A 25831-nucleotide genomic window follows, 5' to 3' on the forward strand; every position below is an offset into this window, starting at 1 on the left:
CACCTGAGCAGGAGACCCACATTCTGAATATGGTGATGGCTAACAATAAGGCTGCAGGAAATTCAGTAGGCCTAATAGAACATGGCAGAACCTTTGCAAATATAAATAATGTGTGCATCTTTGCAATATCACAGCTAGTTGAAAGAAACAAAATTCCCATGAAGCAGGTCTACAAAGTTCTATTTGAATGGAATTCAGAACATATAAAGCAACTATGTTGATACAGTATGTGCAGGTAATCAACAATTAGTTTGGAATATAGGCTACTGTAGACGTCCATATTGATATTGACCAGAGAGCATATCAGGACTGGATATACCATACAAGGCGATACTCTCTCCGCTGTCTTGCATTTGAAGACATAGCATGTGATGTCAATGAAATGTTATTGTCAGATCCAGCAAGGCATATGGATGTTCAGTAATTTCCCATTGTTAGACTTATATTGTGTTTTCTTTTGCATTTGAATTACATGTCAAAAACGAATCTTTAGTTTGCTTTGGGGACCGTAAATACACATCCATGATTGAAGTCTTATCCCCTGTGTTTTTATATCACAAGTATTCATGACAAAAGTGTGATCTACAATTGATTTACATTGTGCAAAGAAAACACAAGCTAAATGTGTGTATCATTTATACTGCATGTGTGTAGTTGTAGTGCGTGTGTGTTAGTTACAAAGATGCTTGTGTGAAGGATTTGACACAAATGTGCAAAATTTACAAAAGTGTATAGCGTTTTTCAACCTTAGTTTGATTTTGCAACGTATCTACAGTGCTTTGCTAGATTGGTGTGATGTTCTTGTAGTTGTGTGTAGAGTTTTGCAAAAGCAGCCAAAGTTGCGAAAATTGAGCTTTAGCGATCAGAAAAAAACTGTAATAGCACTGTTAACACATTTCTTATGTGAATATGAAGATGATTTGTCAAAAGCTCAACAAAGGATAAAATGATGTAATGATTTTCCCAAAGGTGTACCCAAACCTTTTAATGCAATGTGGGGAACACTAGTACTATTTAGACTAATATTAATGTGTAATGTCAGTTCTTCACACCTCAATGAGGAGAGCAGCAGGTTGGAGACAGTACATGCTCCCAGAGGACACACACACACACACACACACACACACACACACACACACACACACACACACACACACACACACACACACACACACACACACACACACACACACACACACACCACTCTACCACTATACACACCATTAGAAAGATAAATTGAAGACAAAGTGTAATTAAGACACAGTTTTAACACAAAGTCAAATAGATTCATGCCATCACAAAATGCTAATTTGGCCTGTAAGGCCTCACTAATTCCTGACCCTGGATGGATTGGTGGTCTTGACTGGTATGGCATTATGGACAATTAAAAAGGACTCTAACATACTATACAGTACGATATGATAATAGCACAGCACAGGTCTTGCATTAATACACACGCACACACACATACACACATATGCAAGAAAAGGTGCACACATGCATGTCATATGAATGCACACACGCATGCACCCACGCCCGCATGCACGCATGTACGAATGCGTACACACACACACACACACACACACACACAGCTCAATTTGTCTATTTGTGCTGCTCTACTTTTATAGAGGTCTTCACTGGTAGCATCCTCAGAGGACAGGCATTACAACCAATATTTAAATAGGGAAACACTCTCTCAGTGAAAGTGTGGGTGAAGGTGTGTAAATGACTGTTATTATTGGGGTCAGAGAATGACATCTTTCCTCTGTCCCAGTCCAGCTGGACTCTGATCCTCTGGAGTTTCTGTTTCACTGTGAGGACAGTGCGGGGCTGTGATGAGGCACGTGCTCCATATTTACCATCATAATAATACACATACCACCGCCCACAGAAGGATCTGAAGTCTCCCTTCCTCTGGAGAGACTCTGCCATCACACCCACATGCCACCCTGTGTTGTCCCCAACCTCCACATCCCAGCAGTGTGTCCCTGAGTTAAAGCCCTCAGAGCCCAGGAGACTGTAATACTGATTACATCTCTCTGGGTTACCAGGAAGTTGCTGTTTCTTATCACCATTCCTCACACTGGTCAGGTCCTCAGACAGGATCAGTTGTGGGTCTGCAGTGTTGGGGTCCAGAGTAACAGGAGCTGCAGAGAGGAAGAAAACACACAGAAGCTGAACAATAAAGGCACGTTCAGGACGACATAGATGAGAACTGAACAATACTTTTCCCCTGCGTACCATGACAACAATGTGGATGTCAGCAGGTTTATCTGGGTAACAAATGGTCACATACAGAACAGTGCAGAGCCCTGTATGACCGTGTGTGTGTGTGTGTGTGTGTGTGTGTGTGTGTGTGTGTGTGTGTGTGTGTGTGTGGTTGTGTGGTTGTGTGTGTGTAATGTACAGTATTGTGTGCTGTATATTTGTGCGGTAACACTTTAATTTAGGGATAGGCCTACATCTATTAGCACTAATACATGTGTACAATGTGCCTGTATAAGTAACTTGTAAGGCATGTACAAAGCAAAATCAAACATTTGTTAGGCATGTATTTGCAAATGTCTTGTTCATGCACAATAAGGTCGACATAGAACCATACCTGTGCCCGTTCCTGCACCCGATCTCAAACCGTAAGTCTGAGCGTGCGGGACCAGAAAGTTGGTTTGCAATGCGAACTGAACAATACTTGGTTTTTCCTCTGCGTACCATTACGACGATGTGGATGTCAGCAGGTTTATCTGGGTAACAAATGGTCACATACAGAACAGTGCAGAGCCCTGTATGAGTGTGTGTGTGTGTGTGTGTGTGTGTGTGTGTGTGTGTGTGTGTGTGTGTGTGTGTGTGTGTGTGTGTGTGTGTGTGTGTGTGTGTGTGTGTGTGTGTGTGTGTGTGTGTGTGTGTGTGTGTGTGTTGTGGGTAAGGGACGGGGGCATGGCTGTATGTGTGGGACAGCACATGTTGTAGAGTATTTAGTTGAGAGGTGTTTGGATTTGGATGGGGTCATCTGTGGCCTAGTGGTTAGAGAGTTGGTCTTTCAAGCTAGGGGGTTGCAGGTTCGAATCCCCACTGACCTCTCCCTACATCTCCATCCATGGCTGAAGTGCCCTTGAGCAAGGCACCTAACCCCACATTGCTCCAGGGACTGTAAACAATACCCTGAAAAATAATAACTGTAAGTCGCTTTGAATAAATGAAAGCGTCAGCTAAGTGCAATGTAATGTAATGTAATGTAATGTGTGTGTGGACGTGCCTGTGCTGTACAATTTTGTGTTTGTGTGTGGGCACATACAGATAGCAGGCTTATACGAAATTCCGAATAGAAAGAATTTCAATTCAAAGTAATGCCATAATACGAACACTAAGTGGTGGTGTTCTATATACTTTCAATGGGTGGTGTAGATTAAATTCAAAGAAATTTAAGGTAATGACACCACCTAGTGTTCGTATTATGGCATTACTTTGAACTGAAATTCGAAATTTCGTACAAGCCTGACAGATAGTAAATGAAGAAGAAAGAGATACAAAAAGCAGTCAAACATGGTGTCATAAGAATCAAAGTGTCATTATAGGGCGAATAGAGGTAGTCAGGTATAGGCCTACAAATAAACGTAAAGGCTGCATGGTTGGTGACCCAGGGGTTCCACTCCTCCACACCTGGCTAAAGGAGGTGTGCAAGAAGTCTACACAAATAGTGCACAGTGTAAAGCAGTGTTTCCCAACCTTTTTTGTCTTGTGTACCCCCAAGCCTTTTTCGTTTCGCCATGAGTACCCCTTAAGTCAAGTTCCATATCGCTTTCTCCATCCCAATGTAGCTCCAAATATTTGTTAAAATTAAATTTTTCCAAGTACCCCCTGCAGTGTGCTCGCGTACCCCTAGTGGTTCACGTACCCCTGGTTGGGAAACACTGATGTAAAGGGCAGATTAGACTTCAGCAACGCTGCTCGTCAAATTTCCCTTGGGAGTGGTCACGATTTGTTCGTGTCTCACGAACCAGCTTTGCATTTATGCAACTGCGCCCATCTGGCTCATGTCGCAAGACACATTTCAAATAGCGCGATTACCTTCACTACATTGCAAGCACTGCGGCCATTACTAAGCAATATTGACCACCATTATTAAGCATCGTTGCTTTCTAGCTCAGTTAGCTAAGTATTTTCACACAAACTGCAAAGGCAATGTACTGGTATCATTATTTGACATACCCAGTCTGTTTTACGTGCAGAAAATGCGAGCATGGAAACATTTGACTCTGCCAATGTGTGTTCACATTCGGTTGAGGAGAACAACAGGGTAGCCGTACACTACTGTAGAAAGAAAGCGTTAATATTAACAGAATATAGACAGGTTTGTTCTAGCTACCGGCACTGCGCTGCCACGAGAATAAGGAAGTAGTTAGATGACCAATCACAGCGCCTTCTTGTCTGCATCCTTCGCGTCCGCCCGACGGATGGTCAGGATTTTTTTTGAGGCGCTGGACGACAGGTGCAGAGCCTCTGCGTGGGGGGCGTGGTCGCACTCAGCCACAGATTTGACGGACGCAGAGGCTATGCGTCTGAAGCATAAATCAGGCTTAAAAGTGTGGTGTGTGGTAGTACAGAAATGATTTTAAAAGATTATAAATGTCCAGAGGGAAGATTGTGCAGTAGTACAGAGAGTCATATATAACAGTTGTATTCCTAATAGTAGAGAGAGTCACAGTAGTATTCCTGATAGTGTAGTATATAGAGAGTCATATATAACAGTAGTATTCCTGATAGTGTAGTATAGAGAGTCATATATAACAGTAGTATTCCTGATAGTGTAGTATAGAGAGTCATATATAACAGTAGTATTCCTGATAGTGTAGTAGGCCTTAGAGCATGACACGGGAGTGGATTTTCACTCCCGTCCCATCCTGGTCCCAGGAAAAAAATACCATCCCGTCCCATCCCGGACTGGAGTCAAAGAAACAAATCCCATCCCGTCCACTCCTGAAAAGAATGTCTCCCAATCCTGCCCACTCCCACTCAAAATCAACCCCAATCCTGTTTCGTCAAAAAAAAACTTTTTTGTTTATTTTTTAAAGAAAAAATAAGCGGAATTCCAGCTCACGTTCATTTTTATTCCTGCTCCTGCCCGCTCCCATTCATCTTTATTCCCGCTCCTACCCGCTCCCGTTCATCTTTAACATTTTGACTCCCATCCCGAGGGGAATGCCGCAGGACCCGCGAGACCCACGGGAATTCCTGAAAAATGTCATCCTCTAGTAGGCCTATAGAGAGTCATATATAACAGTAGTATTCCTGATAGTAGAGAGTGATATATAACAGTAGTATTCCTGATAGTGTAGTAGGCCTATAGAGTCATATATAACAGTAGTATTCCTGATAGTGTAGTATAGAGTCATATATAACAGTAGTATTCCTGATAGTGTAGTATAGAGAGTCATATATGACAGTAGTATTCCTGATTGTGCTTTAGAGTCAGGTTGTCTCACAGGACAGTGGAGGAGAGTCCAGGGAGGTGTGTATGTGGGTAGATGACGTGACGTGTAAATTTTGCTGTCGCAGACTCTTAAAATTCATGCTTTCAAAATTGTCAATGCTTTAAATGATTAAACTAATGTCGTTGTTGTGAAAAAGTAATGTATAATAAATCTAGAGCTTAAATAAGTATACTTAATTTTGAGTCAACTGTCACATTTGACCTATGGTGTCACTGTCGCAAGCCTGGTTCTCCATGTTAAAACATTTTTAAATAAATAATCAAAGCTCAGTCATTTGTCTAAACAACCCTGGCATGTTTTTCAAGGTGTCTATTTTAGCAAGTGGCAATGCTTAATTTTTTTCCTGTTTTTCTGAGACCGTATGGACTTAAGTGAAGTGCCACCCAAAAGCGGTCCCATGCGCCGTGGCTTCCCAGAGGGGGGGGTGCTCTGGGAAGCCACGGCGCATGGGACCGCTTTTGGGTGGCACTTCAGTCATTCTCACATACCATTACAACATAATGTCACAGAATCCATGTAAACCTAATGGAATGCAATCTACCTGTAGTTATTATAATATGGGCAAACCTGGACCTGAACCTGGGCAAATACAACCCATTCAATTCAATAGTCTCATGATCCCATGAAGTAATGTTCTGTTGTGTAGGCCTATAGGCTATGTAACCTTGCCTATCTTAACATCACATGAGTGCATACCCCAATCAGGTTTTTTGACCCGACCAAAATCATGATCTGCATTGCCAATCACAAATAAATAATTAGGTCTAATCTTTCCAACCACTTTTAAAATCCAACAGAGGGTGCACCATTTGTGAAACGAACTATTGACTCATAAAACAGCAGAACAGTCCAGAAACCCAAGGCTAAGAAACTAACAGTTGCAGGCACAGTGGCGGGTGATATTGGTAAGCAAGAATTCTGTGTGTTCCCCAGACGAGAATTCAGACAACCTCCCTCCTTCTGCTCAGTAATTTTTCTTGCACGCTGCGTTTCGTATTGCATCATTCACCCCACGAAATGTTTGCATTGTAATAGGCTACCATTACAGCAACAACTCACATTAATAATGGCAAATCAACAATAACACATCACTGAAGCGCAATCATCATTCCGGAAAGGGTGTGTTCTTCTGGACCAGGTAATATTCTGGTAATAAATGAAGTCACGAATAGCGACCAAGGGACACTCAACCACCTGCGTTACTCCGTGATTGCAGTTATGACAGGGGACAAATAATAACCCAGTGTCCTTACCAGGGGCGGAGTGGGAAGACCTTTCCCACAGGGAGAATTTTCCCCTTAGCGGCCCTTTTTCCCCCCCCCCCCCCCCCACCACCAAAAAAATAAATAAAAAATAACGCGAACAACATGGTTCCCTAACCAAAAAGACAAAAACCACGAAATCTGCAGTCGTACGCCTACTACATGTGGACATTAGTGTTGTCAAAATATCAACCTGAAGTGGAGAATTGTTAGCCTCGCGACGCCATCCTCTGTACTCCACCCAAAGATTTTGGCTCCGCACATCGTCTGGCAAAAGCCTCGAGCTCGGTTCTCTCAGTGTTTCGCCAATCAGCAAACAGTTGAGAGTGGTGACGTGACGTAGAACTCACACTTTCGTTTTGTTATTTGTATGCTTTTGCGACGCTGTAACGTAACAGGCATGCTAATTAAGCACAATATGGGTTTTAATTTGAGTTTGGAACTTCAATTAATTTAAATGATAGAGTAAGATCAGACCATCTCCCATCGTCCACGGAGACGGATTCCTCATGGCTTTTGCCAGACTGATTGACGGAGTCAACAGTCGGCTATTCGCCCAGGCTAGAGAATTGTAGCCTACACTTGATGAAATACACAGCCATCATCACAGTTCAAAGCATTCACCATAGAACATTGCAGGTTAGGCTACATCACGCTACTGTTCCATGAAAATGTACACTCCACTGTCATTTTGAGAGTTTGTAGGCCTATTGAAATATCGTTTAAAGAAGACAGGATGAGCACGGGCACAAAGTTTTGAGTGTGGGGATTTTTAGAAGAGTAGGCTATAGCTTACAAAAGGTCTGTCTACATTGTGCAATAAATGCAGCATGTGCAACCATGCAGCAACTAAGCCAAACCTAGGCTACTTCAAAGCACAACCATAAGTCAACAAAATTAATAACCAAACGGTGTAGGCCTACCTTAAAACGCTGTCTTCGCCGCAGCAAATGTCTTTGTTTCTTGCAATTACACTTTAATCCACAGTTTAGGCTACACACCCAGCACTGCTCACATCAGGATCTTGTGTGGTAATTATTTTGTTCCATTTCTTCAGACATTACATAGGCTACATCCTAAATGTGCCACATGTAAATATATGTATGATAATAACATTATTTCGACGATAAGGAGATATACCGCTAGTTCTAACAAACCAATGCCATCAAAACATGTACAACGTGTTTTCCTGCTTAGCTGCAGTTCACTTCCTTACCACTTGGTGGAGTCTGTTCGTAACCCAAGTCAATAACCACAGAACAAGTGAATCTGGACTGACAGACTGTAAACTGTAACAGTCATGTGGAAATCGGAAAATAAATCACAACTTACTAATATTTCCATCCCTTGGTAACCAATCTAAATATCACAGGTTCTTCAAATACTGAAAACGAAACTGTTACTAAGATCTAGTAAACTTCCGCGATCTAAGGTGTATGAACATTACCAGTAGAGAAGGGGTGTGGCCAATTTACTGTTTGACATCGTCACTGAGGTATTGCAGTCTGGTAGACAGTATATATACTGGTGAGTCAACTTTCTATCAATGATAAGAAGTGAAACGTAGTTGGTTAGCCTTTAAAATAAACACTGAAACACTTTAGGGCCGGCTGAAAATATGATGCGGCCGCGGCCCACTGGGACAAGTCCCCGATCTCCCGATGGCCACTCCGCGCCTGGTCCTTTCCTTAAACGTTGTCTTGACCGCGTATAATGTATCCCGACCTTTCACTGTTATCCATGCTTTTCCGACCGTAACCATCTTCCACGTTCGCTTCCACCTTGTAATCCACACCATAGCTAAAAGCAAGAGAGGGACTATTGTGCTACAATTTGGCGATTCCTCTCAACTCACTCGTGTTATCCAAAATATTGCACATTTGACCACATCCAAAACAGTTCCGCTTCGACAAAAGGCGCGTTATTGAACAATCTCAAGACGTTTGCCCAGTGCTTGTTACAGCGGATTTTCAGTGCGATGTCACTGGCCTGGGACAGTTTCATTGCAGTACAGAGAGTAATATATTGTCTTCGAGATAACTTTTATTATAAAAGCAACTGGCTTGAGCCAAAAAATGTAAAGTAAACTGGCGTCTGTGCAACATCCTCTGAGAGAGATATTTTCGCTTTCTTTTCAGTTTGTATTGTGCATGATTTTACGATGTCGCTGCCAACCAATTGGAAGGGGGGCCCCTTCAGCTGGGGGTATTTTGACTATACTGTCGTTGGGCTTTTCGGCACTTGACCTCACGCTGTCGCTGATGCAAACCAGTTTGAAGGGGGGCCCCTCGAGCAGGGGGTATTCGGGAGGCGCTGTTGCTGCCCACGCAGCAGAGCCGTTCATACAGATGACAGTAGCGTATTATAAAGCTATTTAAAATCGTCATTGCGGTTGAATACAAAACATGTCGTCCGTGGGGGCCCCTCCTACTCGGGGGCCCTAGGCAGCTGCCTACTTTGCTTACCTTAACGCAACGGGCCTGTAGTCACTTCATCTATGTGAAATTTGAAATTAGATGCTTCTTTTCCAAATCCAAGCATGATGGGCTTATTGTAGCCTAAACTGCAAAATATAAAGCCTTGTCTCGTCATTTCGCTGCCTGCCACATTATTTGGAGTTTCCATGGGCAATAGGCTATGATCAATAAACAAAAAGCACGTACGGGGGGGGGGGGGGGGGGGGGGGGCGTTGACAGGTTAGGAGGAGGCCAGCTGGCATAGAGGGACGCATCTGTTGTCCGCCTGTCGGCCTTGTTTCTTATGTAGATGTATGAAAATGCATCTTACTAAAGGTGAAATTGTATTTCAGTTGGCAACGACATGGCTTTAAATTAACTCAAAAGCTCAAAAGTCCTATGGTGTGATGGTAAAAGTCCTATGGTGTGACACTTTGAAGTATCACACCAAAGGACAAACAGGTCACACCAAAGGACTAGATATCTGAGAAATAGGTTTTAAAACAACTGGTTGTCCATTTTTTTGTTGATTTTGTTGTTTGACTAGATAAATATTGTGTATTCAAATTACTTATTCCTTTATTGGCCATTGGAATTTATACTTTGATGCATTGCTGATGTATATTTGCTGTTGATTCTAGATACTGTCAAAGGATATAAAATGTCATTAATGGTGCTTTGAAACCATAAAATACAACGGTAACAGTGAAGGAAAGATGAGTGAGAGAGTATAGAGAAGTATGTAAGGGTTAACGTTCGGCGAGAAGGTCGCTACCGTGGAATAGCAGCACGACAGAGAGAATCTTTAGACCCCGACGCGGAGCGGAGGGGTCTTGTTCTCTCTGAAGTGCTGCTATTCCACAAAGCGACCGACTCGCCGAAAGTTAACCCGCTTATTATATGGATATACTTAAATGATTCACACATGGCGGGGACATTTCTTTAGGCCTATTTAATGTTAAGATTGTTGCTGCGCAAAACAAAACAGTGCCGTTGTGGAACACCGCTAGGCAACAGCTAGTTAGCCAGGACAACAGGTGTTGTCTATCACAGCAGCTGATTAGAGTGACAAAAGACCGGACCCCCTGCGGAGTGATATGAAACATTCGCTTTAGCCACTGACTTGTATACAAGCCAGTGGCTTTAGCAGTGAACGTCTTGTTGCCATTGACAGCGGTAGCCAGGACAAGGGTGCTGTCTATCACAGCAGCTGATTAGAGTCTTGTTGAAAAGTCGCTTTAGCAGTGAAAAGTCTTGTTGCCATTGACAGCGGTCTGTTATAGACCAACCCGTCCGTTATCGAAAAATAACAGACGTCCGAACGTTGGGGAGCCCCGTTGAAATGAATGGAGCATTCGACAGATGACGTCACAACCATATAATAAAGATCAATAAAGTATGCTGTGTCATGGATTCCCTCTGCCTGCCTGGTAACTACACTCAATTGGTTCCAATCATCTGTCACCTTGCTCTCCACTCTCTCTGATTACCTCCACCTGTCCCTACTCTGCTCCACTCTGCTCACTGCTCTGCCTAATCACCCTCACCTGTCTCCACTCTGCTCTCTCTTACTCAGCCTCGTTAACTCTCCAGCTGCACTGCATTTGCCAGTAACCATGCTCTGCATATAAAGCCCTGTGTTTCAGTCATTCCTTGTCAGATCGTCTGCAAGTTCACACGTTACCAGTCTGCTCCTGCTACCTCTGACTCCTGTACCCGGACCCGCCTGAATTCTGCTCTGTTCTCCCACCCTGGAAACCCGACCCGCCTTTGCCTTCGACTCCGATCTCTCTTCTGCCCCGGTAATTTTGACCTGCCTTCTGCTTTACTCTTTAAACTTGGATTTGCCCTGAACTGTGCCGCTGCCTTGTTTTCACCTGCTGTTGTGTGTGTGTTTTCCCCAGGACTCCCGGACTCTCCAGCTCCCGTGTTCGTTACTCCATTTCCTGGGGAAGCACACACACACGGCACTTGGAACCCCGAAACCCCTGGAACCCCGGATCCCTGGTGACCCCTGTAACCCCCGAAACCCCGGTGACCCCTCCAACCCTGGTACCCCTCAGAAGCCCAGAACTAGAGACACTTCTCCTTTCCCACTCCCCTTTCCCTAATTCAATAAATACCCTTCTGGGTCTGAACGCACTTGGTTCCTCCGTCTCGTACCTGACAGTACGATCTGACCACCATGGAACCAGCGAATGTCCCGAATTACTGGCGATGTCGCGTCTTTGATTCAGCTTGGCCATCAGCATCAACAACAACTCCAGCAACAACAACAGCAGCTGGCCCAGGTGATCGAAGCCCTCACAAACTTGAGAACTCCTTCTACTGCATCACTCCAACCAGCCCCCAGCGCTCCAGCCCCTAGTGCTCCAGCCCCCAACGCTGCAGTCCAGGTGTCAGCTCCCGGACCATTGAACCCGGAACCGAAGATTGGAAATCTGGAGCGCTTCAATGGCGACCCAGACCAGGTCCGGCCCTTCTTGACCAACTGCAAACTCCTGTTCTCGCTGCAACCCAGAACCTTTGCCTTGGAGGAAGCCAAAGTTGGATTCGCCATCACCCATCTGACAGGTCGGGCTCGTCTCTGGGGAGCAGCAGAGTTTGAGCAGCAAACCCCAGCCTGTGCCACCTTCGAGGCCTTCGAGACGGAAATGAAGAAGGTGTTCGATCTGGGCTCAACAACGGCGGATGCATCCCAAGAGATCCTGACAATCCGGCAGGGTAATCGCACGGTCGCGGACTACTCCATTGAATTCCGGACCCTGGCCAGACGCAGCACGTGGAACATGGTAGCCGTGGTGAACGCCTTCCTTCACAGTTTGGCAGAGTACATCAAGGACGAGCTAGTCTCTCACGACTTACCCACGACCCTCGACGAGGCCATTGCTCTGGTGGTTCGTATCGACCGCCGGATACAGACCCGTCGACGAGAGAGGGGGCGCCAAATCCCACGCCCCGTCCGCAATCGGAATGACTCTTCGGCTGCCCTGTCCTATCCTGTAGCCCCGCCTGCCCAGTTGACACATACCAGCCAGCCCGAACCCATGGAGATTGGCCGATCTACCCTCACTCCAGAGGAGCGCCGGCGCCGCTTCACCTCCAATCTTTGCCTGTACTGCGGGGGTGAGAACCATCGAGTGATCAACTGTCCAGCAAAAGCCAAAGCTCATCAGGCGTAGGGGGAGTCCTGGTGAGCTCAGCACGTTTTCAGCCCCCCGTAACCCGAAAACCCCTGCTCCAGGTTCGTCTTCTGCTTCCCAATTCCCCACACACGCTTTCCGCGCTGGTCGACTCTGGAGCAGAGGCCAACATCATGGACTCCGAACTGGCTCATCAATTAGGCATAGGGCGCCATCGTCTGTCCACACCTGTTCCTGCACGAGCCCTGAATGGGCATCCGCTTGGCATTGTTAATCACATCTCAGCTCCAGTAACCATGCACTTGTCGGGAAACCACCAGGAGGCTATCCAGTTTCATCTCCTGCGCTCACCAGGGCAACCACTCATCCTAGGATATCCATGGCTCCGTCAACATAACCCCCACTTCGACTGGGAAACCGGAGTAATACGGGAGTGGGGAAGAGAATGCCACCGAACCTGCTTGAGAGGAGCCGTCATACCCCAGTCCTGAATCCCCTGACTCCGTCCCAGACCTCTCAAATGTACCTGCCAGTTACCATGGATTACGTGAGGTCTTTAACAAGTCCAAGGCCACTTCTCTGCCCCCTCACCGGCCATACGACTGTGCCATTGACCTCCTGCCGGGCACCGCGCCTCCTAAGGGCCGCCTGTATTCCTTGTCGGCCCCTGAAAGAAGATCCATGGAGACATACATCAACGATTCCTTGGCCGCTGGAATCATCCGTCCATCATCCTCCCCTGCCGGTGCTGGATTCTTTTTTGTCGGAAAAAAGGATGGATCTCTCCGTCCATGCATCGACTACCGTGGGTTGAACGACATAACCATCAAGAATCGGTACCCTCTGCCACTCCTGTCATCCGGCTTTGAACTCCTCCAGGGGGCAACCGTCTTCACCAAACTCGACCTCAGGAATGCTTATCATCTGGTACGGATGCGAGAGGGCGATGAGTGGAAGACAGCGTTTAATACCCCAACCGGACATTATGAATACTTGGTCATGCCCTTTGGTCTTACCAATGCCCCAGCAGTGTTCCAGGCCCTTGTGAACGACATCCTCAGGGACATGCTCAACATCTTCGTATTTGTTTACCTTGATGACATTTTAATATTCTCAAAAGACATGTCTGAACACGTCCGCCATGTCCAGTTGGTTCTGCATCGCCTCCTGGAGAACTCCCTCTTCATCAAAGCAGAAAAATGTGAGTTCCACGCCAAGTCTGTATCCTTTCTGGGGTATATAGTAGCAGAGGGAAGCATTCGGATGGATCCTGCCAAGGTCTCAGCCGTTACCTCTTGGCCAGTGCCAGAGAGTCGCAAGAAACTGCAGCAATTCCTGGGCTTCGCCAACTTCTATAGAAGATTTATCCGGAATTACAGTAAAGTTGCTTCCCCGTTGACTGCCCTCACCAGCACCAAGGTCCACTACCGATGGACACCAGAGGCCGACCAGGCGTTCAGAACTTTGAAAGCTCACTTCACTTCTGCCCCCATCCTCCAAATGCCTGACCCCGATCGGCAGTTCGTAGTGGAGGTAGATGCATCAGACATTGGGGTCGGGGCGGTTCTCTCCCAACGTGCCGCAGTGGATGGCAAGTTGCACCCTTGCGCGTTCTTCTCACGCAGACTGACCCCAGCTGAGCAGAACTATGACATTGGCAACCGGGAATTACTAGCCGTGAAACTTGCATTGGAGGAGTGGCGGCAGTGGCTAGAGGGTACCAATACTCCATTCCTGGTATGGACTGACCACAAAAACCTGGAGTACATCCGAACGGCCAAGAGGTTGAATCCACGTCTGTCCCGCTGGTCTCTATTCTTCACCCGGTTCAACTTCACCCTCTCATATCGTCCAGGATCCCGCAACGCTAAACCTGATGCTCTCTCCCGGGTTTTTCAGAAGGACGAAGGTCCAATGGAGGAACCAGCTCCTGTCCTCCCAAGCTCCTGCATCATTGCAACTCTGACATGGGACATAGAGAGACGTGTCAGGGAGGCGATCCGAGACCAGCCCGGCCCCAGTGCTTGCCCCGATGAGTGCCTCTTTGTCCCAGGTCAACTCAGATCACAGGTGATCCAGTGGGGTCATGACACTCACCTAACCTGCCATCCTGGAATGGAGCGAACGTTCCGCCAACTCTCCCGACGGTTCTGGTGGCCCACGATGAGGACCGACATCCAGGACTATGTAAGGGCTTGCCGCACCTGCAGCCAAAACAAAACCTCCAGTCGCCCCCCTGCAGGACTACTCCAACCTCTGCCTGTGCCCAAACGCCCCTGGTCCCACCTGTCGTTAGACTTTGTCACTGGTCTGCCCCCGTCCAATGGAAACACTGTTATCCTCACCATTGTTGACAGATTCAGCAAGATGGCCCATTTTGTTCCACTTCCAAAACTACCCTCTGCAAAGGAGACGGCGCAATTAGTCCTGGAACAAGTCTTCAAGATACACGGCCTGCCCACCGACATCGTTTCTGACCGGGGACCCCAGTTTGCGTCCGTTTTCTGGAAGGAGTTCTGTCTACTCATCGGGGCCACAGCCAGTCTTACCTCCGGCTTCCACCCTCAGTCCAACGGACAGTCAGAGAGATTTAACCAGGAGCTGGAGAAGTCCCTCCGTTGCATGACTTCACGCAATCCCCGATCCTGGTCCCAGCAGCTCCTGTGGGTGGAATATGCCCATAACTCCCTCCCAAGCTCCGCAACTGGCTTGTCCCCCTTCCATTGTGTGTACGGCTACCCGCCGCCACTGTTCGCCAGTCAGGAGCCCAAGGTATCCTGCCCGTCTGCCCTGGCCCTTGTACGACGTTGCCGCAGAACCTGGTCCCAAGCCCGGACCACCCTCCTCCGGTCAGTGGCCAGTTATGCAACGGGAGCCAATCGTCGGAGGATTCCAGCCCCTACATACCAGGTGGGGCAAAAGGTATGGCTCTCCGCCAAGGATCTTCCGCTCCGAGTGGAGTCCCGCAAGTTGGCACCCCGGTACGTTGGCCCGTTTCCTGTGGAGAGGGTGATCAATAGGTCGGCTGTCCGCCTCAAGCTCCCCGGCTCCATGAGGGTCCACCCAACCTTCCATGTGTCCAAGCTAAAACCGGTGCACGAGAGTGATCTACTCCCTGGTTCTCAGCCACCACCTCCTCCTCGCGTGGTCGAGGGGGGACTGGTCTACACTGTTGAACGCCTCCTCCAATCACGTCGACGGGGAAGAGGTCTCCAGTACCTGGTGGACTGGGAGGGCTACGGCCCGGAAGAAAGGATGTGGGTGCCCGCCAGCAGAATAGTGGATCCGGCTGTGATCACTGAGTTTCATCGCCTCCATCCTGACCAGCCCTCCCTTCGGAGGGGTCGCCCCGGGAGGGTCCGACGTGTTCCTGCCCTGCCAGCCGTTCCGCTGGTGATGCCCGGTCCTGACCCTGCATCTGTGCCTGCTCTTGCACCGTGCCCCAACTCTGTGCCTGCACCTGCCCCTGGCTCTGACCCCGACCCCGACCCAGCCTTGTCTGATGGTGCCTCTTCCGCTGGGGACACTGAGATGGAGGAGTTGTCCGCAGAAGAGGTGGCGATGGACTCCGACCGGTCAGAGGAATACTAGCCCTCCTCCGGTTCCACCCTCCGCCCACCCCGCCTCGGTGGTTCTGTTTGGGACTTCTGGGGCCGTCCCTTGGGGGGGGGGTTCTGTCATGGATTCCCTCTGCCTGCCTGGTAACTACACTCAATTGGTTCCAATCATCTGTCACCTTGCTCTCCACTCTCTCTGATTACCTCCACCTGTCCCTACTCTGCTCCACTCTGCTCACTGCTCTGCCTAATCACCCTCACCTGTCTCCACTCTGCTCTCTCTTACTCAGCCTCGTTAACTCTCCAGCTGCACTGCATTTGCCAGTAACCATGCTCTGCATATAAAGCCCTGTGTTTCAGTCATTCCTTGTCAGATCGTCTGCAAGTTCACACGTTACCAGTCTGCTCCTGCTACCTCTGACTCCTGTACCCGGACCCGCCTGAATTCTGCTCTGTTCTCCCACCCTGGAAACCCGACCCGCCTTTGCCTTCGACTCCGATCTCTCTTCTGCCCCGGTAATTTTGACCTGCCTTCTGCTTTACTCTTTAAACTTGGATTTGCCCTGAACTGTGCCGCTGCCTTGTTTTCACCTGCTGTTGTGTGTGTGTTTTCCCCAGGACTCCCGGACTCTCCAGCTCCCGTGTTCGTTACTCCATTTCCTGGGGAAGCACACACACACGGCACTTGGAACCCCGAAACCCCTGGAACCCCGGATCCCTGGTGACCCCTCCAACCCTGGTACCCCTCAGAAGTCCAGAACTAGAGACACTTCTCCTTTCCCACTCCCCTTTCCCTAATTCAATAAATACCCTTCTGGGTCTGAACGCACTTGGTTCCTCCGTCTCGTACCTGACATGCTGTGGAGAGCTCAATATAGCATAAATGTGCTGTCCAGCTTGAGATACCAAACAGGCACTGGCCACTACACACAGTCATAGCATACCTACAAAGAGGGTGAGGGGTGATGGTCATGCCAACGTCACACTTCAGTATGAGTCTTATGAGCTCTGCAGGTTAAATTTAATGACCGCATGGCTGTCATTAAGTGTTACGATAGGCTGATAATCTATGACTTAAAGACTTATACGCATAAAGTGTAGGTCAATATTGACTACAACATTACATTATGATCAAAAGCCAAAATAATCATGTTGACACATGTTTCTGGCTCAGTTTTGCATTTCTGTCCTTTAGTGTGACATGCTTGTCCTACGGTGTGACATTTTTAAAACGCTCAAATATTTGTTTGAGCTTAACCATAGATTTGATAAACACTGAATATTGCATTAGGGAAGAACAAATGATCATCCCTGAAATGTTAGTATAAATTCATTCGTACAATTTTGAACATTTAAAAAGAAAGATATTTCCTCGAAGGTTTCTAATAAGCTCACCTGTAATGGGGAAAAAAATCCTTAAATGGTTATTTCTCATTAAATTAAGACTTTTAAAAAAATCAATAAATATGAAGAGTGTAACAATGTTCATAAAACTCCATCAAGTAATTTCTACATTAAGGGGGAGATGCTGAGCGCTCTTCTTTGTTAGACAGTGTACTCCAATGCAGGTGCTCTTGAAGTTAAACGACAAAGTCCATTCTTCCAAACTAGTTGGCCGTTGGGCCTACTTCAGGCGACTCTTGCATAGAGACAAGGAGTAGTATGGTGTTTAGTCATTTAAAAAACCCTTTATTTTAACTGGGGTACATAACTAAAAACGCCAACCGGTTTCAACCTCACAGGGTCTTCATCAGGGCGTGTCAGGAAAGAGTTCGTTTGCGTGACCTTTTATCAGTTCACATGGTCACATGATGGTTCCGGTAGGGTACATGGATATTGTCATTTTCAGTGAATGTATGAAAGCACATTAATATAAACACTGCAATAGAAAAGTATAATATTAAAGAATAATACAGTATAATAAAGCGTGGTATTGCGCATGGGGTACCAGGCGATTAAAGAGTAGCCTACTCAAATACATGTACATATTCAGACATATCAGACATCAATTTTAAGTCAATTAAAAAGGAGGGTCATCCATACTCAGTCATTGTGGTCATTCGGTCATTACAAAAAAGGTCTAAAATCTATTTCCTCATTGAGGCCTGGGTAGTTCATGGCATCCAAAGTGTGTATCCAGAATGTCTCCTTTTGTAATAATGTTTTGAGGCGGTCACCCCCCCCTAGGGGCCGTAGGGATGTGTTCCAGGGCCTCAACTTTTAGTGCCCTGGGATCTTGGTTGTGCGCGCTCTGGAAATGTCTTGCCATCGGGTAGTCCTCATTATTGGTGCGTATTGCGTACTTGTGTTCGGCTACCCTTTCCCTTCCTTAATTTCTACATTACTTAATATATTTATTTCTTAATGTCACACCAAAGGACATATTTTCAGCAAATTGCATTATCAACGTAAATAAATAATTAAATTACAATTAAAAGACCAACATTGTGACCACTTGGATTTTTTGAAAGATGAATTGCTGCACTATGTAGACATATACTTTTCCCCCTCATAAAAAATGTTTTCTAAAAAAATCTACCCATGTGTGTGCGTGTGATTGATGAAGTTGTAGGTTTGCCTGTACATTTGCATGTGTGTGTGTGTCTGAGCATGTTTGTGTGCACCTGCGGGTGTGTATTTGCACAATTAGTTATGTGTACATACATTTGTGTTTGTGTGTGTGCGCGTGTGCGTGTGCGTGTGCGTGTGCATGTGTGTGTACTACTTACTGAATTGAACAATCTCCTGCATTTTCTCCCAGACTCTGAACTTCAAGTTGCCCAGGTGCTTTGCCACATTGATCAGAGCTCCTGAAAGCGTCTCTGGATTCTGCAGTGTGCACTGGGCTCTGGAATGAATAACATTCAGGAGTCAGTGCTGCTGTGTGGGTTTGGGTTCAGAACCACAGACAAAAGAGAGACAGGAGGCACATCACTCACCTTTCCACTGTGCTCTCATAGTTCTGGAAAGAAATAGAATATTGTTAAAAAAAACTTGTTTTGAATTCATTTATTTTATTAATTTTATTAATTGCATTAACCAATACCATGATTTTCAACATACTGCGTCACATACTTATGCAGACTTATGCATACTTATGCAAGTAATGACATAGATACACACATGCACACATAATATCCTGTAATATTCTCAGTGTGTGGAACTATCTTTTGATTTCTTTTTCACTAACAGCTCTGTTAGCCAACAGTACCCAAGTAAAAAAAAAGTGTACTTAATATATACTTAATAAGTACGTTTTATTGTATTTAAAGTGTACTTCAAAAGTGTGTATTTAAAGAATGTTATTTTGGGACAACTTATAGTATACTTAAATGTACTTGAAATATAATTAAGTAGAGCTTAAACACATTTTAAGTTGACTTTTTTGTACTAAAATTAAACTTTGTATAAGTGTACTTAATATACTAAAAATATATTTAACTTTAAGTACATTATAAGTATACTAACCAAGTCACTTTAAAATGTGTTTAATGTTTACTTTAGCATGCGGATAAGTGCATTTTAAGTACATTAGAAATCTATTTTAACGTCATGAGAAAGTACTTTATAGTATACTGCAGAAGTACATACTTAAGTTGTGTTATTTTGACAACTTATAGTATACTTAAATACACTTGAAATATAATTAAGTAGAGCTTAATCACATTTTAAGTTGACTTTTTTGTACTAAAATCAAACTTTGTACAAGTGTACTTAGTATACTAAAAACATACTTAATTTTAAGTACATTATAAGTATACTAACCAAATTACTTTAAAATGTGTTTAATGTGAACTTTAGCATGTGGATAAGTGCATTTTAAGTACATTAGAAATCTATTTTAACGTCATGAGAAAGTACTTTATAGTATACTGCAGAAGTACATACTTAAGTTGTGTTATTTTGGGACAACTTATAGTATACTTAAATACACTTGAAATATAATTAAGTAGAGCTTAATCACATTTTAAGTTGACTTTTTTGTACTAAAATCAAACTTTTACAAGTGTACTTAATATACTAAAAATATATTTAACTTTAAGTACATTATAAGTATACTAACCAAGTCACTTTAAAATGTGTTTAATGTGAACTTTAGCATGCGGATAAGCACATTTTAAGTACATTAGAAATCTATTTCAATGTCATGAGAAAGTACTTTATAGTATACTGCAGAAGTACATACTTAAGTTGTGTTATTTTGGGACAACTTATAGTATACTTAAATACACTTGAAATATAATTAAGTAGAGCTTAATCACATTTTAAGTTGACTTTTTTGTACTAAAATCAAACTTTGTACAAGTGTACTTAATATACTAAAAACATACTTACTTTAAGTACATTTCAAATATATTCACAAAAATCGCTTTAAGTACATTTTAAGTGTATTGACGCTAAATGTATTTTAAGTATACTACAAGTAGATTTTACTTTAAGCACATTTCAAATATATTTATTTTAAGTACACTTTAAATATATTTCAAAAGTATATGAAAAAAACATTAATGTAATCCCCAGTCACTCATTTCCATTGTACATAGTCTTGTTCACAACCATCAGCCATTCACATGAACCTTCCTTTCACCTTCACTTCAGACAACAACCACTGCCTCAACCAGGATTCGAACCCACAATTCACTGAACCACAGACCTGCACTCTAACCACTAGACCACAACTACCTGTTCTTTAACAGGCACAATTACGTTCTTGAAGTAATAGTCTTGAGTAGTACACTTTAAGTATACTTTTATATACTTAATTATAATACTTAGAAATCATTGGTGGTGGTATGCTTTTATCGAATTAAAGACACTTTTATATGTTTAATTTGTGCACCAAAAAGTACACTTAAAGTGCACTTAATACACTAATAACACAACTTAAGTACAGACTTCAGTATTGTGCTTAAAAGTTTAATAGGTAAGGCCTTACATGCCTTTTAAAGATCTGTTTGTGCTCTTCAATATGGTGTTTTTACCATGAAAATACATTAACAAAATGGAAGGTGGAAGGTTATTTAATGTTACAAAGCATAATGAATAAATAAGCCTAGGTTAAAATACACTAAAATGATGGTTTAAAAAAGTACCCAGGTGAAAAAAGTGTACTTAATATACTTCATAAGTATGTATTTTTGTATTTAAAATATACTTCAAAAGTGTGTATTTAAAGAATGTTATTTTGGGACAACTTATAGTATACTTAAATACACTTGAAATATAATTAAGTAGAGCTTTAACACATTTTAAGTTGACTTTTTGGTACTAAAAATCAAACTTTGTACAAGTGTACTTAATATACTAAAATCATACTTAACTTTAAGTACGTTTCAAATATTCTTTCTAATACCAAACTTTAGCACATTACTTTTAAAATACAAATACACTTAAAATACACTTAAAATATACTACACTAACAGTATGTTTTCAAATACAACACTTAAGCACATTACTTTAAAAATACAGATACACTTAAAATACACTTGAAGTGGTTCAAGACAACAAGAAAAATAACATAAAATCTTTATAAGTGAGTACATTTCATTAAAGACAATTAATATTAGTGTCAAAAAGGCAATATAGTAAGTATGCAAAAAAATATGCATATTTGTAAAGGTCGTAAAATAAAGTTTAGGTATATATAACTGATAATGTATATTTTCTAACACTATGTTTGAGTACATTTTTTAAGAACAAAGTTAAATACATTAAACTAGCAGTACATTTTCTAATACCATACATTACTATAATGGTGTACTGTGTATGATTTTTTGTAGTTTATTTCCAAAATTCATGCTGGAAAAAGGGGAGTCATTCATCATCATCATAAATTGAGGTTCTTGTCCATGTTCCAGATATAGACATTTTTTGCTAGGAAAATGACTGTACTTTGGCCAGTAATTAGTTTATTTATTTTGTAAATATAGTTACAATACATTTAAATACACAACACTAATAGTGTATTTTCTAAAAACAATCTTTAGCACATTACTTTAAAAATACAAATGTACTTAAAATAAATTTAAATACAATACACTAATAGTGTATTTTATAACACTACACTTTAACACATTACTTTTAAAATATAAATGTACTTAAAATAGACTTAAAATAGAATATACTAATAGTATATTTAACAATACCACACTTAAGCACATTACTTTAAAAATACAAATGTATTTACAATACATTTAAATACAATACACTAATAGTGTATTTTTAATAAAACACTTTAGCACATTACTTTTAAAATACAAATGTACTTAAAATAGACTTTAAATAGAATATACTAATAGTATATTTAACAATACCACACTTTAGCACATTACTTTAAAAATACAAATGTATTTACAATACATTTAAATACAATACACTAATAGTGTATTTTATAATACTACACTTTAACACATTACTTTTAAAATACAAATGTACTTAAAATAGACTTAAAATTGAATATACTAAAAGTATATTTAACAGTACCACACTTAAGCACATTACTTTAAAAATACAAATGTACTTACAATACATTTTAAATATAATACACTAATAGTGTATTTTATAATACTACATTTAAGTACATAACTTTTAAAATACAAAGATACTTAAAATACACTTAAAATATAATACACTAATAGTATACTTTATAATGCTACACTTTAGCACATTACTTTTAAAATACAAATGTACTTAAAATACATTTAAATAGAATTTAAATAGAATATACTAATAGTATATTTAACAATACCACACTTAAGCACATTACTTTAAAAATACAAATGTATTTACAATACATTTAAATACAATACACTAATAGTGTATTTATAATACTACACTTTAACACATTACTTTTAAAATACAAATGTACTAAAATTGAATATACTACTAGTATAATTAACAATACCACACTTAAGCCCATTACTTTTAAAATACAAATGTACTTAAAATATATTTAAATACAATACAATAATAGTGTATTTCATAACACTACACTTAAGTACATGACTTTTAAAATACAATTGTACTAACAATACATTTAAATACAATACACTAATAGTGTATTTTATAATACTACACTTAAGTACATAACTTTTAAAATACAAAGATACTTAAAATACAATTAAAATATAATACACTAACAGTATACTGTATAATGCTACACTTTAGCACATTACTTTTAAAATACAAATGTACTTAAATTAGACTTAAAATACAATATACTAATAGTATACTTGACAATACTACACTTTAGCACATTACTTTTAAAATACAAATGTACTTACAATACATTTAAATACAATACATTAATAGTGTACTTTATAATACTACACTTAAGTACATAACTTTTAAAATGCAAAGATACTTAAAATACACTTAAAGTATAATACACTAATAGTATACTTTATAATGCTACACTTTAGCACATTACTTTTAAAATACAAATATACTTGAAATACATTTAAAATATAATACACTAATAGTATATTTGACAATACTACACTTAGCACATTACTTTTAAAATACAAATATACTTAAAATACATTTAAAGTACAATACACTAACAGTATATTTTATAAAACTATATTTAAGTATATAACTTTAATAATACAAATTATTTTAAAATATATTTAAAATAAACTTAACTATAAGTATATTTTTAAATACCATACTTAAGTACTGTACTTGATAAGTAGAGTGTACTTAAAATATACTTTCAGAAAATTAAATATATTTAAAGTACACTTAAGTACACATTTTTTTGACCTGGGTAACTGATGGACAAACAAAGAGTGAAAAGGTGGTTATAATATGATGGGAGGTTTGGAAATAAAAGATATGGTATGATTTCATGATTCAGCACATCTCATTTTACTACACCTGTTTAAACATGCCAAAAGCATTGATTCTAATGCAGTAGTTTCATTCAAGTGTGTCTGATTCATTACAACAACAAAAAAGGACAGATGCATGGACTCATACACAGTCGGACAACCCAAGGTAGGCTACCTTCCTGCAGGCGAAGGGACAATAATAATCACACTGCATGAAAACGGAGTGTAACCTACCTGTAGGAACGTGACATCATCAGATTCCATCCGCTCCTCTATGGCTCTGACTGATTCTGAAAGAGATGAGATGTCTCTGCTCATCTTTTCAATCTTCTCCTTCATCATCTGACTCTTCTGCTCCTCTTCTTCCCTCAGTGCAGATATCCTGGATGCCTCTTCCTCTCGTAGAAACTGGTGAAGCTTATCAAACTCCTCCTTGATCTGCTTCTCTGTGTTATGAACTTGAGCCTACAAACATATCAGAAACATATTAGAGTCAGTTAAATTTTATCCGTAAACCCTGAAATCAACATGACACTTCTTCCTCAATGTACTGATCCATGTGTCACCTTAATGTGTGCTGCTGTTTGATCACAGAGGAGTTTAACTTCTTCAAATGTCTTCAGTTTCTCCTTTAAGGGATGCAGTTTGATCTTGAGCTCGTACTGAAAGGAATGAACATTTTAGTTTCACCAAAATAATGTCAAAATAACATTTGCTAAATGATTTCAGGGGTTAAGTTTACAATCTATCATGTAACTATGTAAATAATTTTCTCAACCTTGCCGTTCAGGTGCTGCTTCCATCTATGGGTTCTAATGTTGTGATTTTTTTGATGTTTTGCATCACTGAGTCCTCCCCCGCGACAGAAACCCACACACAGTTTTTTCCTTTGTCCATCTAGACAGAAAGAGCCTTGAGTTTTCTCACTGTGCAGAACTGCAGAAGCACCTCAGCCCCACTGCTGAAGTTCTCTGACATCCTCTCCTGTAGGAAGGAGCGTTTTTCCCCCCCTCACAGACAAATTCCTTAACCGCCATGTTTGGGTGTGAAAATGGTCCTTTTGACCATTTCCGCCTGCGAGTAGGGCGACATTCGATCCTGCTTGATCCCTTCTTCTCCCAGAACTGCTGCAGGCAGGGCCTTACATACACTGTGAGAACACTTCAGTGAACAGTATCACAGATGATCCTTGTAGCGTGTAGATGTCACAAGGGTCACACCATGACAGGTGAGATCCTCTCTTCTAAACTTTGATGCCATTTTCTTCTCCTATAACAAGAAAACAACAATAAAACATAGGCAATAAAACAATGGATACATAATTCCAATCCTGCATGAGATATCACTGCAGGTCCCTGCATAAAAAGAAAACAAGTCATATCTCTTGTGGACATTCGTTTCGGCAGTTCTGTGTGTGGTGGGGGGATGTGGTGTGTGTGTTGCATATTTGTGTCTTAGCCGTACACCGAATGGCCACTGGATGATATGTTACCCACTAAGTCAGGAACATAATATGAATTCACAAAAAGGAGACTTTCCTTTCCAAAATATTACATTCCGTCAACGCTAATTGCAATATTTGCAAGAAAATTCCACAATAGCCAAAGGTGGTTTGTAAAGGAGGCCTACTTATGATACACCACTGCTCCGGCACCTGTTGGCAGCTCGTTTACTGTCATGATGATTTGGTGGAATAAGAAAAGTTTAACTGGAAGCCTACTGTATTAAAGGAATTTACATTTGTGAATGTATTAATCTTAGAAAACACCCGCATTCATTCTGCAAGCCATTAAACAAAAGGAAAAAGGTCTTCTATTAAAGAAAAAGAAGCAACATAGGCATACCTGGTTGTTGTGTTTACGGAGGAGATCGCTGCCTTCTGTACCTTAGACCCCCTTCAACCTTCCTTATTATCTAAGGAGGGAAAGGGAGAGGGGGAAGAGGAGATGGAACTCAGACAGGCAGAAGCACAAAGGCACTGGTACTGTTGCTGGTATTCCACTCCGGAGATAGCCCCAAGCTAGCGTAACGGTCAGTAACATTAGCAACTTTCCCTTCAAGCAAACCCAATTTAGGGTTTTTGTCGCGCTGA

General features: G+C 42.1%; 1 protein-coding gene across 1 annotated transcript in view; it reads right to left on the reverse strand.

The window, feature by feature from the left end:
* Positions 1-1602: 1602 nt before the first annotated feature.
* LOC134435980 (zinc-binding protein A33-like) overlaps positions 1603-25831 on the reverse strand; it is a 78748-nt gene continuing 54519 nt past the window's right edge. The window contains exon 7 of the mRNA XM_063185010.1: positions 1603-2147. Coding sequence (XP_063041080.1) covers positions 1603-2147 — 545 coding nt within the window. The remainder of the gene's footprint in view (positions 2148-25831) is intronic.

This window comes from Engraulis encrasicolus, chromosome 20, assembly GCF_034702125.1.
Source record: "Engraulis encrasicolus isolate BLACKSEA-1 chromosome 20, IST_EnEncr_1.0, whole genome shotgun sequence".
NCBI lineage: Eukaryota > Metazoa > Chordata > Actinopteri > Clupeiformes > Engraulidae > Engraulis > Engraulis encrasicolus.